The following is a 16562-nucleotide window of genomic DNA, read 5'->3' on the forward strand; positions in this document are numbered from 1 at the left end:
AATCCTTAGTGATGTCTGTTTTATTGTATTATTTCTAATTTGTAATTTAATATACATTAACCTAGTATTGTATATAAATATTGGCATAACCATTTAAGGTATATTTATATAAAATACATATGAATGAATATATGAGAGGGTGGGTTGTGATCTCTCCGTGGCCCTGGCTGTCCTGGAACACTCTACATAGATCAAGTTGGCCTCAAACTCACAGAGATGTATGCCTGCTTCTTGGGTGCTGGGATTAAAGGTGTGCTCCACTAAGCCTGGCTTAGGTGTATGTTATTAAAGACAGAGTGCCCCTATGTAGCCCAAGCTGGTGCTGAACTTGAGCTGTCTGTCTTCCTGTCTTAACCTTCTAAGTGTTGGGAGTATAGGCATGTACAGCTATTCCTGGCTCTTGTGGTTTTTTAAAAAATTGATACTAATGGGAGGAGACACAATGCAAAGCCCGTTTTCTGAGCCGAGGCTGCTCCAAGCTGCCTGTCCATCTTGTGGCCCACGTTGTCACCAGCAGGTTTGACGAGTCCCACTTCCCTTTCTAGAAAAAGAACCCATCTCCTTTTCTAGAGTAAAGAGGTCAGTTGCCACTGTAGTAATTACTTTTCTGTTGCTGTGGTAAGATAGCATGTCTAAGGCAACTTAGAAAAGGAAGTTGATTGGCCTTCTGGTTCTCGCCTGTTACAGCCCCTGAGGGTAGAACCAAGGCATGGGGGCAAGAACTCACATCTCAAACCACAAGCAGGAGGCAGAGCTAAGAATGGCCTCACTTTGTCCAGTGAGGCCGCACCTCCCGAGCCTCCCCAAACAGCCTCCAAATGGGTACCAAGTATCTAAATGCCCAATATTTAGGGGGGACATCTTATTCAAACCACCACAGTTACTGTCTACCCCTACACAGACTCTGGCTTTTTTGTCAGAGAGAAACCAACAGTATTCACATGAAATCACAGGAGTATTTATAAGGCTATGTGCAATTTTAAATAATTTAAAATCCTGATAACTTAAGAAAGACAATTTCTTTCCTCAGGCAAACAGGTACAATATCTGGATATAGTAGAGCTAACCACCCTAATTTGGTTTCTTGTCGATGCCTGAGGATTTCTTATAATTCATGTTCTATGGCTATCGTATATATTTATTTTAGTTCATGTTCTATTTATTTATTTGGTTTATATCTTACGTATTCATTAATTTAAGTAATTTTACAGTTGCCCGTTTTTAAGTTTTCTAGTAGATAGTTATTTTGTGGAAACACTAAATACTTGAAATATCCCCTTTTCTGTTGTCTTTGTGTGCATATTCACCTCAGATGACAAGGGTAGGTGAGCATGTTAGTGTACCCTTGGTAAGGGAGGAAGGGGCAGGTATTTACATGCTGAGCTCAGTGGGGCGGGGCTAAGGAATGCCCATATTTTACAGAGCACACTAGCTAAATGCTAGCAGATCCCAGGAGAAAATTGGACTGGCTTCTGGGAAACTGAGGGCAGCCGGGAGCAGACAAACCTGACTCAGGAGAAGGCCAGGGATGGAGTAAGGCCTTGGGCATCCCAAGGAGCTGATTTTCAGCCTGGCTGAGGAACCCCAAAAGGATCCCAGGACATCCAGAATGTGACAGATCTGCTGAAGCCTTTGGGAGAGGCCTTAGGTGCTGTGCTGTCCTGCAGACTGGTCACCATCCTAAGGTGGTTCAGCTCCATCTGCTCTGAGTTGACTCATCTTGTCTTGTGCTGAAGCAGTTGATTGGCTGACAATTGACCCGGAGGCTGGAAGGAGACTGTTAGCACCCTGCTGCCAGGTTGTCCCATCATTTGCGCTGTGTGACAGAGCATGGGGGAATTGTGTGGTATGTTTGAACGTTAGATCACTGGGTTGAAAGCTTTAACATTTGATTTCCTTGGGCTCGTGACCCAAATCTTATTTATTTACATTTGCCTTTTGCCCTAACTTCTGTTTTTCTTGATGATAGATGTGAGTCTGATATAATAAGATTAGATGCTTCTCAGAACATTTAAGTACTTGGATGGGCCTCACATGCCTTGAGACCCACATTTCTGTGATGTGTTGAGTGTTCCTCAGTATTTAAGTAAAGACTAACCTCAAAGGAATACATACATAGCAGACACAGGCTGGTCCTTTTGTTGTTTCGTTTTAATTCCGTATTAGAAGTACAAGAGAGAGAAGAGGACACAATTATAAAATATGTTTAATGTGCTGTAAGACAGAGATAAGGAAGTCTCATCCTTTCACGGCCACTCTCAGGTGCCTGGCTGGCTATACATGGAAGCAGTTGAGCATCATTGTCAGGTATTGAGGGCAGAGCTTTCTGGGGGTGGGGGTGGGGTTGCTGCACTGTAGAAAGGCAGGTCCGGACAGCTGGGAGCTGGGGGAGGGGGCGTTTTATCAGCTCTTTGTTTAGAATTGCCAGCACTCGATGTCAGCGAGAACCAGACAGGCATGTAGTTAGTCTCCTTATTTTAAAATTCTCTACAAAGAAAACATTTGCACCTAGGAGACTTCTCCACACCCTCTTCTTGGTGTCCCACCCGTCCTCTAGGGGTCACCCTTGGTGTGCCCCTTTCTTGGTTGGTTCAAAGGACAGTGAGAAGCAAAAGAAACTGTTACCCTTTCACTTCAAATTTTTTTATGTTTTCTCATCACATATCTTAGCACAAATAGTTTTTTTGGCCATTTCTATTTATTCTGTCATATTCAGTTCTCATAAGATAGCCAACCAGTACTGAGAGAAAGAAGGCAGATACTCCAGTTCTGTGTCTTGTATTCATATAGAACTAGAAAATGAGAAGCCCTGGAACGTGTATGTGTGTGTGTGTGTTTAAATATATTGAAATGCAGCTAGGTGGTGATGGTGCACGCCTTTAATCCCAGCACTCGGGAGGCTGAGGCAGGAGGATCTCTGTGAGTTAGAGGCCATCCTGACCTACAGAGTGAGTTCCAGAACACCCAAGGCTACACAGGGAAACTCTTGTCTTGAAAAACAAGAACAAACAAAGTATTGATGTGTAGAGACATCTCATAGTGGAATTTTTCAACTATCCAGCAACATATGTATATATGTAGATGATTTTAAAAGTATATGATAGGAAGGCATGTTTATCTTGATTCAGTACAGGGTCTTTGAGTGTGGTCCACCATGAATGAATACCACTTCATGTCCCGTATTTTGGGGCCCAGCCACACAGCCTTGTCAGGTCTTCTTAGCCCCACTTCAGTGAGAAAACTGAGGCCCGGGGAGAGAAACTCACTCAACATTCTCACACAGCTGGTTAGTGGGAGATGTGAACATGCTTTGCCTGCTGTGGAGGGCTCTTCCTTCCCAGAATGCCTCTGTTGCCTTTGTAGGGCACAGCACAGTTCTTAGTCTTTGTATTGAGCCTGACAATTGTAGTAACACTTAAACATGCTGCTTCTCAGACATGTTTCTCCCATGTGTGTGTGAGTGTGCAACACACAGACACACGCGTGCGTGTGCTCCCGTTCTGAGCTGATGTAACCTGTCCCCATGATGGTCTAGGAGGGGGGATGGTCTTCTTCACACCACTCATGGACTTGGGGTGTCCACCAGGAGTCACCAGTCTGCACTGGAATCTTTATAAAGCATTTGCAAGGGGAACAGCGTGTGAGCCAGCGCCTTTGTGTCCACTCGGAGGGTGGCCCTTGACAACCTCACCTTGCTCTGCAGGCAGTCTGTCATACTCAGTTCTCATAAGATAGCCTTCATACTGCTGATTTATGCTAAAAGTATCCTAATGTTTCTGACAGCTCATGTGTGACATGAATATAATCCATATTTCTTAAGCAGCTAATCCAAGTGCCCTATGTCCCGATACTGCTGATAGGGCTATATCTCTTAGTATCTGCCATGGGGATTCTGATGGTAACATATTGTTTCTGGGTCACTAGCTTTGTCTAAAACAGTAGGTTGGAACAGAGTAGCAAAGGTTAATTAAGTTTGTCCATCATGTTGGGAACACATATAGATGACTCCGATGTGCCTTGCTCTAAAATCAAATTTCCTGAACATGCGGTTGCTGGCAGTCTTTCTCCTCATTTTCAAAGTATCCGAAATGAAGTTTCTTAACTTGTGGCAGAGGCAAAGCAGTGAAAAGAGCTGGGTTCGTTGAGTGGTGGCGGCAGCAGATAGATCTTTAAATAAGCAGGTATTGCCATTGATTCTTAGCAAGGTGTCCTGGCTCAGGGGAAGAGATCAGGCGCTCCTGGGCGGCTCACATCCAGCCCTGCCTTCTTTCCTTGGTGCCTCTGAGCAGAACCAAGCTCTTTGACTTCTAGCAGTGGCTCCACGTGTTGATGGCTGTTAAATTCTGAAGACCCAGTGAGGACAAGTCTCTTGCTGGCTTCAACAAAGACTTTCTTGCTCCCAAGTTTTCTTACTCCCGTAGTCAGTAAAACTAGTATTTTTATCAGGATACTAACATTAAGGGTACCCTGCCAGCCCTCTGTCACAAGTCTAGAGGGGTGCTGTACAGTGCCATCAGACATTCAGTGTGTTAGCAGAGTAGAAAGGCCAATGTATAGATAATTTTTAGGTAGTTTTTTTTTTTTTTTTATTATATGTAAATACACTGTAGCTGTCTTCAGACACACCAGAAGAGGGAGTCAGATCTTGTTACGGATGGTTGTGAGCCACCATGTGGTTGCTGGGATTTGAACTCTGGACCTTCAGAAGAGCAGTCGGGTGCTCTTACCCACTGAGCCATCTCCCCAGCCCCCATTTTTTAGGTAGTTTTAAGGCTGTAAATTTATATAAGTTTGGCTTGTCTTTTCTTCCAGCTGTTTTACTGGTGTTTGTACATGTTGGATTTTATGTAACTGATGTGGGCATTTATTTTATGCCTGGCTATGTAAGTTTGGTTGAAAAGTTAGGATGGGAATTTTATTATTTATTTATTTATTTATTGAATGATTGATTGTACTTATGTCTGTGCGAGTGAGAGAGTGAGTGAGTGAATGTGTGTCTTGTGCCCATGAGTGTCATGTGCACAAGCCTGTTGACCAGAGGAAGCCGTTGGGTGTCCTGTTCAGTCACACCCTGCTGTATTCACTTGAGCTAAGGTCTCATTTAATCTAGAGGTAGGCTTTTGTCCAAGTCCCGCTCTCCCCATTTCCCTGCCAGGACCAGGGTTACTATAGTAAGTGTGTTGGTAACTACTCCTGGCAGGTTGTTTCTGTGGGTGCTGGGGATTTAAATGCAGCTCCTAGTGTTTGCACAGCATGTGAACCTCCCTAGTGAGCTATCTCAGTGCCAGAATTTCAGATTGTGAATCAGACTATACACAAGGTCCTCTCTGAGTCCACATGATTCTTTGTAGACTTTTCAAAGACGATAAAGACCCAAGCTAGTCCTAACTAGAGATCATTCCGGACCACCAGCCCCTCTCTCTTTTATGAGCCCCCTCGAATATACCAAGATCTTTCAGGCTCCAGGAAAAGAGAACACTTTCAATTCTACCTGGCAATTTCTAACCAGGGACCAGTTTTTGAAGGTAATTGTTCCCTTATAGCTGGTTAACAACACTGGTGTCTTAGGTGCTTGAGTCTGAGAGCCACAGTAAGAAAATGAGCTTCCATGTGTATTTATGTACACGGACACTCACAGAAAGCTGCTCCACCCCAGAGCTCTTAGACCCATCGTGTGTACGCTCTGCTCACTCTGATTTTGTGTTGCTTTTTCATTGGTTTTGTTGATCGTGGAACTTCTGGACTCAAAGGGATTCTCCTGTTTCAGACCAGTCTTAAAACAGTCTTAAGAAAGAAATGTCAGGGCACCAGAGCAGAGAGTGAGGACACTGAGCGACGTGGCTGAAAATGTGCACTTGGGGTTTTTTGTTTGTTTGTTTTAGATTAGCAATAGCCACAGATGAGTGGCTTTTATGGTGAAGACAAGCACAGTGGACCACTGAGATGCAGATAAGATCCCGAAGTCCCATGGGTGTGTGTGTGTGTGTGTGTGTGTGTGTGTGTGTGTGTGTGTGTGTCTCCCTTTGGCTTAGTCACTGGATTTGGAGACCCAGAGAGAGGCTTTCTGTCCTGGAACTCACTTTGTAGACCAGGCTGGCCTTGAACTCAGAAATCCGCCTGCCTCTGCCTCTGCCTCCCGAGTGCTGGGATTAAAGGCGTGTGCCACCACGCCCGGCTGGTTCTGTGTTTCCACATGACGTGCTGGCGCATCCTATATCTTTCCCTTCTTGACTTTGCTGAGATGATTAAACCCCTTTTTACATTCATCCAGGAAGAGCTCTGTCTACAGGAGTTCCCTTGGTTTTATACACACCTTTCTACTGCTGTTGCTTTGGAAGTTACAGTTGAAGACAGCTGAGATGTATTGGTTCTTAAATTACTGGCGTTCTGCCGGTCGCCTTTCTCTCCCCTTCTCTCTTCTTCTCCGTCCTGCTCTCAGGAGAGGAACATCCAACCCATGTTTGGACAAAGATAAACAGCTCACGCTTTCTTCAGCATCTCCAGTGTGGTCCTCATGGTAGGCACCCTCTCCACAGTGTCCTGAAGGCTCCCTGGCTTCCTTCACAGGCTTGCCAGCCACCACGTGCTAATGATAATAGCAGACATAATTCATTGGAATCTTGGAATTTTAGGCTTTGCGTGGCTTATTTGTGTAATATAAAGGAACAAAAATAAGGAAAATCTCAAAAGAAACAAGTTAGCACTGTACAACTCTGTGTGTGTGTGTGTGTGTGTGTGTGTGTGTGTGTGTGTGTGTGTGTGAAGTAAGTAATATCATCCATTAACATAACTGAACAAGTTCCTCATTTGCCACTGTGGTTGCCTTTCCCCCAGAGGTGAGGGAAGGGCCTTCAGGGTGTTAGATTAGTTTGGAACAGATTTCCCAACCTTGGTACAGTTGCTGTGTTGAGGTATATTACTTGATTGTCAGGGGCACTGCCATGGGCCTTGTGGGACTATCTCTAAATGCCGGTAGCAAGCCTCTTTGCTCCCAGATGTGACAATTAAACATGTTTCCAGATATCAAATCTCCCCCCCCAGGGACAAGGCTGCCCCCAATTGAAAACTAGTAATTTAAGATCAAATACATTTCAAAGGCTCCATTATCCACCCATCTTTGTCTAAACCCAGAGTAGCAGGATTGTGTTACGTACCTATCATCTGTCTGTCTGTCTATCTAAAGTTAGAAGTGAGCAGGAAGTGACTTGGAGTTACTCAGGCCTTCTCAGGTGAACAACAACTTGGTTTAAACTTTGTGTTTCAGAGGGCTCTGTGTTCTTAGAAACACAAATCCTTCCTCCCGTGCATGTTTGTGAGTACAAGGTTATTTGTGGTAGTCTTACATTTTTGGGGGGGGGGGGGGAGTTTAACCTCTAATGGCTGAGCCATCTCCTCAGCTCTTATGAGTTATTCTTTGAGTTGGATGTAGCTGGCATGGCTGATGACCTCAGTAAGTTCACAGTTTAATAACCTCAAATGGAGTTTGCTCTTTTGTATTCTTTTTTTCCCCCTTTGGCTGGAAGTCTTCTGGAAGTTGTGGTCTCAAGGATGTTTTGGGGAAACAGTTGAATACAAATAACTCAATTCCAAGTGTGAAGTAATCACAGTTTTTTGTTTTGTTTTTGTTTTTGTTTTTTCGAGACAGGGTTTTTCTGTGTAGCCCTGGCTGTCCTGGAACTCACTCTGTAGACCAGGCTGGCCTCAAACTCAGAAATCCGCCTGCCTCTGCCTCCCAAGTGCTGGGATTAAAGGCGTGTGCCATCACGCCTGGCTTGATGCATTCAGGAAAGAGGAAGGATTAAACAGGGGATGATAAAAATACTTGTGTGTTGAAACAGTGCTTCTTTTCAGTGAGCTGTGTGAGAGAATGCCATTTGTCTGCATAGCTTTTGGAGTAGCGTACATCCTGGGATGGCAGCAATTGACCAATCCACTGGTCAGACTTGACCTTTTGAAAGTTCTTTTTTTTTTTTTTTTTTTTAAACTACATGGGATCTTGTTCTTCTTTGGTATATGGATACATATTGGTAATTTTAGAGTATGAGTGAGTTTTGGTGACATGTTAGAATTGCCCAGCAAGCTTTAGAAAGACCCAGGGTTTGGACTATCCCAGACCAATTGAACCAGATGGGGGGGGGGTGGGTCTAAGGCATCAGCTCCTTCCTTTATTCCAGTGAGAGTCAAGATTGAGAGCCAGTCCACATATTTATAAATAAAGTTTTGTTGGGATACAGTCATGCCCATTCATTTGCTGTTGCTTAAAGATGCCCCCAGAAAACCCTGAACTATTTACTACTGGACTACTATAGTAAAATGTTTGCTGACTCTTGCTGTGAAGTCATAGTAAATATTCATTAACTATTTTAATATTTGTACAGCAAAAGAAAAATGTGTGCAGAGCTTGCGGGCTCAAGTCCCATTACTTTGTACACAGGGAATATTGAAAACCACTTTGTTTGAAGAGCAGACTTGTAGATACCAGCAGACCTGAGGGAGATGTGACTAACTCAGAACTCAGAGCAAGGGACCCACTTTTTACACGGGCATCTGTGCTTGAAGCTGGCCCCTGCTACTCCACTGCTTGCCTTTCAGACTGAGTAACTTGCTCCTATGACGTCTCCAGGTTTAGTTTGAAGGGTGTTGGAGTTCTTCACTGCTGAAGCCCTTACAGAGTCAGGAAAACAGTCTCAGGCAGGCTGAAGATGTGGCTCAGTGGGTAAATGTTTACCTTGCAAACATTAGGATCAGAGTTCAGATGCACAGTGTCTCCATAAATGTGGGGTGGGCCTGAGAACCCACCTGCTGTCCTCAGGATCTGTGGAGCAAGCTGGCCAGTCGGAGTAGCTGAGTTGGTGAACTCTGGGCTTAAGCGAGAGACCCTGCCTCAGTATATAAGATGTGCTGAATTAGAAGTTTGGAGTTTGTGGCAGAGCAAAAGCACCTTGTGGGGCACAGGAAGGAAAGACAGACAGACAGACAGACAGACAGACACTGGGAAGGTCAAAAGACCCAAGTACTCTCTAAAGTCTGCTGTTCCACCAGCAGCCTGCTTCCTCCAGTTAGGCTGCATCTCCTAACATGTCTAGCATTTTTCAAGTTAGTACCATGGGGACCAGGCCTTGGACCCATGATCCTCTGGGGGACGTTTCGTATTCAAACTATAACAAAGGTGTCTTTTAATTTTCCGTAAACAGATGAAGACCTCAGAGAGCCGCCACCCAGTGAGCTCCCAGTACCGGATGCACTCATACTACGGGCCTCCCTCCTACCTGGGCCAGAGCATGTCCCAGATCTTTACCTTCGAGGAAGGCCCCTCCTACTCAGAAGCCAAAGCCAGTGGTAAGTTCTTTCTGTGGTGGGAGTCTGGGTTGGGATGGCACCCAGCGGGGAGCGGTGGTTTTCTGTGTGCTTGGCTCACAGGAGCTTTGGGGGATTGTTTTCTTAATCCCTTGAGACTGGCATACAACCCTTTCCAGACATTCCACCTTCATATCTACCCTCACTCTTCCCCGCTCCCCCCACCCAGTCCTGTAGAGTACAGTTTATGTTATGACCTGCCGTGGAGCGTGGTTAATAAACTTGGTTTCACATCTTTAATGAAAGCTTACTTTTCTTCTCCACACAACAATCAAATACCAATAGCGTCTTGGCTTTGCTCCCACCCACCTTCTTCCACGCTGGGATTTTGCTGGCTTGAACTTTCACAGGTCTTATGCCTGCTGTCAAAATTGCTGTGTGGGCCTATGTGGAGTTGCCCTGTTATATCTGGAAGGTACTGTTTCTCTCAAGTCACCCTCCACCTCTGACTCTTAAACTCTTCCTGACCCTTGAGGAGAAGGGAAATGACATGAATGTCACATTGAGCACTCTAAACTCTCTTAACTCTTTTCACGGTGACCCGTTGTGGCTCTCTGTAGTAACTACCATCTATTGCAAAAAGAAGCTTGCCTGATGAGGGGGGAGAGGTTTGCAGCCCAGCAGGAAGTCATTAGGAGTAGTTTTAGTACTGTTTTCATTTAATAGAATAAAGAGCAGTAGGTTGTCCTCCAGGGCCTATCTAGCCATACGTTCTTGACCTTGCTGACAGTGTCAGGTATGGGACTATTTTGTGGTCTGCGTCTTAAATCCAATCAGAAATTGATTGGTTACTCCCTTAATACCTGTGCCACTATTGCACTAATTGGGACTCTCTTACTAGGCAGGTTATTCCTGTAGTTCCCTATAGCTATAGGGAATCACTCTATGTGATCTATAGGGTCTATAGCCTGATGAAAGTGATTCCTTTTCTCCTCAGGTAGCATACATAGCACCCTGGCCATTGTATCCTGTATAGAAAACAAATGAATGTCCTGTAAAGAATTCAACTTCGAATTGGTTTTACTTTGTTTTATTCTCTTTATAGATTCATTCCGTTCTTTTAAAGTGTCTTTTTGCTTGTTTAGTTTTAAGATTGTGTTTTAATTACAACATTTCTTCCTTCTCATCACTCCCTGCAGGCCCTCCTGCATACTCTTTTTACCCCCCCCTTCTTTAAATTTAAATTCATGGCTTCTTTCTCAGCATTGTTACATTTATGTATTTGCTCAGGGGGAAGGAGGGGAACTCCTTCATCATGGGAGTGGGGAGGGAGGCAGGTAAAGTAACAAATGGATAACTAACCGAAAGAGCCACAAGGAGGGCTGGAGAGATGGCTCAGCGGCTAGGAGTGCTGACTGCTCTTCCAGAGGTTCTGAGTTCAAATCCCCAGCAACCACATGGTGACTTACCACCATCTGTAGTGGGATCCGATGCCCTCTTCTGGTGTGTCTGAAGAGAGCAACAGTTTATTCACATACATACAGTAAGTAAATAAATCTTAAAAAAAAAGAAAGAAAAAGACACAAGGAATCATACTATAAACTATTACCTTTAAAAAAAACCCCTATGTAATTCAGTGTATAACCACACACATGTATTGTTAATAAGTTTTTCTCATCTGAGCCAGTGGCGTGCTCCCCAGGAGCCAAAACCACCTAACAAAAACCCCAATGTCAGATACGAAATTCGAAGTTGTTTTATTCTCCACACAGTTTTTCTCCTTTCTGAATACTTGTGATAACAATAGACTTCTGTTCCTAAACATGCTATTTTCTTTTCTTTTTTTTTAACTAGGAAAAATTCTTGTACATGTTTTGCCTACAAGTGTATATATGCACCACCCGTGTGCCTTTTTGTCTTTCATTGTTGCAGTAATTAATTTGCACCTCATACAGTCGTGAGGCATTCGAAACTGTACGGTGGGGGGCGTTGTGTATGTCACAGTTAGAACTGTCATGTCATTCTAAGTCACACTTAACTGCCTGAAGAGGAACCTCTATCTATGAAGTGGTCATGCGCAGTCTTTCTTTTCCTGAGCTCCTGGTAACCACTAACCTGCTTTTTGCCTGCAGACTGTCCCGTGCAGATGCAGTAGGTGACACATGGTGGTTTGTGTCTGGTTCTTTCTCTTAACCTCTTGTTCCTGTGGTTCGTTCACACTTTAGCATGAATCAGGACTTTGTTCATGTTTATGGCCGAGTAATATTCTGTGGCTTGAACGTATTGTATTTTGTTCATTCGTCTTTTGATGGACCTTTAGATTACTGCCATCCTTTGACTTGTGAATGGATAGTGCTGGCGAAATACTCAGACAAAGCCTATTTGGTTACCTGTTCTTTGTTCTTCTGGACACATACCTAGAGGTATAGACTAGTCAGCTTTTGTTACTATAACAAAATGACTGAATCTAGTAGCCTCCAAAGAGTGGAAGTTTATTTTGACTCAATGTTTTGGAGACCCCTGTCTATCACTGCGTGGCCCATTGCTTTGGGTTTCTGGTGGTCGGGGCCACAGGGCAAAAGTATACAGTGGAGTAAAACTGCTGACCTCATCAGCCAGGTGACAGATGGAACAGGAGGAGGCTAGGGTCCCACTTCCTTCTCAGGGTACCTTTCAGTGACCCAAGCGCCTCCCACTGGGAGCTGAGCCTAAGGTCTGGCACATACTAGGCTAGGAGTGTACTGAGATGTACCCCCTCACCCCTCTTATATCTGTCTTGCTAGGAGGTTTTGACAAGTAGCACAGGCTGGCCTTGTGTAGTTTGAATATGCTTGGCCCAGAGTGGCACTATTACGTGGCCTTGTTGGAGGAAGTGTATCATTGTGGTGGTGGGCTTGGTGACCCTCCTCCTAACCACGTGGAAGCCAGTCTTCTCTTGTGTTTGCCTTTGGAACAAGATATAGAACTCTCAGCTCCTTCAGCACCATGCCTGCCTGGATGCTGCCATGCTTCCTCCTTGATGATAATGGATTGAACCTCTAACTCTGTAAGCCAGCCCCAATTAAATGGCGTCCCTTATAAGAGTTGCCTTGGTCATGGTGTCTCCTCACAGCAATGAAACCCTGACTAAGGCAGGCTTTGAACCCAGCAAGTAGTCCAGCTAGGCTTTGAACATGCCATCTTCTCATCTCCTTAGATTACAGAGCTGTGGTGCAAGGCTCTACAACTTCTTCAGGTTCTGCCACATCAGTGGGCCACTCTGGAGACCCGGCCTTTTAGTGTAGGTCCATCCCAACCATCCATAGTAGAATTCCTAGGTCCTGTGGGAGTTTTCTATTTAATTTTTGCGGGGCACATTAACCTGGTCTCATAGCAACTACCCCATCTTATATTCCCACCATTATATGAAGGCTCCCATTTCCTCGTATCCTAACCAACACTAACTTGTTTTCCAATTTTCTCAATTATGGCTCTCACAATTCATCTTTATTCTACTATAAAAGTATCTAGTCAAAGAAGATTAGAAACTTCAAGTAAATAAAGTGAAGGTCCTTACCTACATGTTGTTCGGAAATCAGTGGTTTGCCCGCGTGGAAGGCTAGTGTGCAGAGAGCATGGCCAGGTCATAGCAACGCATGGAGGGTGTTGGGAAGCGGCTGTGTGTGGGAACATTCAGGACGTGATACCCACGTAGGAAGGGATGACACAGAGGTGCCCAGCAATGCCTCTGTCTAACTAGGTGTACGTGTGGCTATAGGTGGGAAGTAGTTAGTTTCGGGTAGTCTTAAAGGTCCGTATATCCAGAAATGAGCTCAACCTGGGCTGTAGGAGGATTTCTGGCCATTAGGTAAACAAACAAACAAACAAACAAACAAACAAACCCACAGTGTTCCTCAGGAGCTTGAGAAAGCTTTTCCCTGTCTGTCAAAAGGAGTCATTTTCCTAGCCTGGCAGAAGGGACACGTGGCTACCTGTGGCTTTTATCAGCATATCAGAGCCCATTGGACACCAGGCTCACAAAATACCCCATATCCATTTCAAAGCCAGGCTAGCCCTTCTCACCTCCTCCCATACCCTAAACTCTCTTCAGCTCATAGACTTCTCCCCGCCCCCATTCTCTTTATGACCCAGCCATTCTCTCTCTCTCTCCCTCCCCTCCCCACTTCTCCCATTTTCTTGCTATGCTCTCTTCTATCTTCTGCTGTCTTGCTCACTCCATCCTCTCTTCTGTCTTCTGCTGTCTTGCTGTCTCCATCCTTCGCTTTCCCTCCCTTGCCATGTCCAGCCCGCTCCTCTGTCTCTCTGCTCTCATATCTATAATAAAATCACGGAGCGGTCCTGTCTGCAGTTTCTTTACTGTGCTCCCTCACGTACAGGTAGTGTCTGTGAAGAGGCACGTTTTCTACCTGTCGCTTTCTTAAGTAAAAGTTCCTAGATGGCAGATTAGCACCTGCAGTGAGGTTTAGGTCACCTGGGGAAGACAAACACACTTAGAAGGTTTTGGTCTGCTTCTCTGATGGTGTCCCAGGCTCCTGTGCATTCCCCGACCCCGGGTGTGTGTTCACTACACTGCCAGACTGCCGGCAGAATGGCTATGCAGTCACCTGTGTCGTGCGTGCTTAGTGTTCTGTGGTGGAGTTGTACTTTGTCTCTGGGCGGCCCAGGTGGGAGTGCAGAGGTTACGCCTCCCTTTGGAAGCACCATTGGATGTCTTTGTCATGGGTGCCTCGCAGAGGGACTGACCTATGGTAAGTGGCCGTGGAGTGGTAGAAGAGTCGGCTTGTGGATCGGCCACTATGTAACCTGGATAACAGCAGTCCGTTCCCAGGGTCTGGCCTCCTCCTGCTGTGGAGGGTGAGGTCACATGGATGTTAGGAGGTTTTGGCAATGTCCCAGTGTGAAGAAGCTCAACTCTGCTATAGATGGTGTGGGTGGGTGCTCTGAGAGGCTGCGTGGGATGCGGTGAGGTTCTGAAGGGGTCCAGTGTCATTACACCCAGCCCCCACCCCCACTGCGAGTTAGTGCTGCTGTTGCCAGCAGTTCTTGCTGTAGATAAAAATGTTATGGTACCTTGTCAGTCTGTCTGAGTCCTACAGAAACTGGGCCCAAGACTTCGAGGGCTGCTTTTGTCCAGTGCTCTCTGCCCTGAGCTGTGGGACCCAGACTGTAGGAGAAAACACTGGCTCTTGTCTCTTCTTGACTTGAGAAGGTGGTGAATGGTTTTCATCTCAGTACTCAGAAAGCAGAGGCAGGCAGATTTCTGATATTAGGGCCAGCCTGGTCTACAGAGTGTGTTCCAAGATAGCCAAGGGCTACATAGGGAAGCCCTGTCTCAGAAAACCAAAGTAGAAAGGAAGGGAGGAGCAAAGTAGAAAGGAGGGAGGGAAGGAAGAGGAGGCAAGCAGGCAGGCAGGGTTTCATGCAGCGTTCAGAAGATGCCAGCCTTAATTTAAACTTGGGGCTCTCAGAAGTGGCTTGTTTGCCACATTTCAAAGAACAGCTCTTTTATGGTCAACTCTTGCTTTGAAGAGAGGTGACAGGAGCATTCCGTGGAGCAAGTGGGGAGAGCTAGTTTGGGTCCTCAGCTCTGGCCCCAGCAGCCAGAGCAGTGCTCATATGGTATCTTGGAGCTTCGGTTCCATCGGCTGGGAGGTGGAAGTCAGTTTCATCAGCGGACCTGTTTTCCCATAGGGATCCATCAAGAGCTCTGAAAAGCAGTACTGTCCACCCTGACTCCCCTGTCAAATTCCTGTTGGCTAAAGGCCACCACCCTGCCTTTACACCTTTCTGTATCTGCAGGTGCTGAGCAGTGGGCTGTGCAAACCCAAGTATTGCTTTCATATGGGAGGGCTTCGCTTTAGCCCAACAGGGGTCCTGGTGGGACTGAGGATATGCAGTGTATAGATATGATGGGTTGGGGATTTCAAAATTAGTTAGACATTGTCATTCATTGTCATGAATGAGGAGGTATAGCGTCCATATTTTGAAGCACTTAAAATGGTAGACATTTTAAATTTGGGAATAAAATACATCGATTGGCATTCCTCAGTGAGTAAAAACCACGGCAAGAGGAAGAGGCCATAGGGGAGATTAGCAACTCCCAGAGAATATAAAGAACAGTATAGACTTGTTGGTGTGCTCTGGACAAGCAGGGCTGTTTTTACTCCGGCCCTTTTTTCTTTCTCCATGAAATGCAGACCATGCGAAGGCAATCTGGACAAGATTGAGAGCTGTTTGCCCCCAGCATATCTTCCTTGTAAAAAAAATGCCGATGTTTAACAAAGCCACCACCAGGCTGTCATCTGGTAATGGCCGGTGCTTCTCAGGGACCTGCCTCTCGGAGGTCAGACTCTGTCCTGTAAGGCGTGGGATCAGTCATCCTGACACTGAGCAGGTATTACCAGGGCGTTTTCTCGTGAAGGGGGTGCGGGTGGGCGTCCAGGACGCTCCTTGTTCTCCTGAATGGACAAGAAGCCCACTCTCAGATGATTTGAACTCGTGGCTCACCAAGTCAAGGTGCTCAGTGAGATGCTCAGGTCCCTGTAGGTAGGGTGTATGGATGCCAGCCAGGCTGCACACACCCTGGACTCCATTACATAGAATCTTGCCTTTGGGAAACTTACCTTTCCCCACTTAATTCTTTTCATGAGTCTGGCTTTTGATTAAGAATGCAGCTCCGTAGGAGACTTGGAGGAGGCTATACCGAAATTCCCACTGCCAGAGTGGAGCTGGCAGGAATCTGTGACTTCCTCCAGGCTTTGCCCCTAGTGTTTAAAAGCAAGGGCCAGTGGACCAGCATCCACTCTCACCATGGAAACAGTTTCTCTGGCTGTTCTCTGGTTTTCCTTCCCGTCTCTTCTTGCCTTTGGGTTTCCCTTCCTGTCACCTCTGCAATGTCTGTGAGACAGTGCCCTGTGAAACTTATTGGTGTAGCAACTTGCTGGTATAACTTAGTTATTATTATTCCCGCTGTGTGGCAGATGAGGGCACCAAGGCATAGACACAGAGACAGTGTCTGAGAGGCAGGGAAGAAGAGAGGTTCTGGTTTCCACATGCGAGCTGTGGGAGCTGGGGCATTGGAGAGGACATAGACTTTCAGAAGCCTTCCTGGCCAGATGGCCTGACATGTCTGTGTTTGAAATATGTTCAGAGATCTGGTGCTGTGGTGGGAGAAAAACGTAGACATGCCCACAGTAGTATTTCTGTTGCTGTTGTGGTAGAATGTCAAACCACAGTCCCGTAGCACAGGCCTCTTTCAGAGGTGG

At 45.7% G+C, this 16562-nt stretch overlaps 1 protein-coding gene across 2 annotated transcripts in view; it reads left to right on the top strand.

Moving 5' to 3' along the window:
* Dmrt1 (doublesex and mab-3 related transcription factor 1) overlaps positions 1–16562 on the top strand; it is a 98711-nt gene that overhangs the window by 45055 nt on the left and 37094 nt on the right. Inside the window, exon 4 of one of the 2 annotated variants that reach the window (XM_030250985.1) lies at positions 9195–9826. In XM_030250985.1, the coding sequence (XP_030106845.1) occupies positions 9195–9806 (612 nt within the window). In that variant the 3' untranslated portion in view covers positions 9807–9826. Of the gene's footprint in view, positions 1–9194; positions 9827–16562 lie in introns of those variants that run through there. The other variant, NM_015826.5, reaches the window with a different exon arrangement.

The sequence above is a fragment of the Mus musculus genome, chromosome 19 (assembly GCF_000001635.26).
Source record: "Mus musculus strain C57BL/6J chromosome 19, GRCm38.p6 C57BL/6J".
NCBI classification, from domain to species: domain Eukaryota; kingdom Metazoa; phylum Chordata; class Mammalia; order Rodentia; family Muridae; genus Mus; species Mus musculus.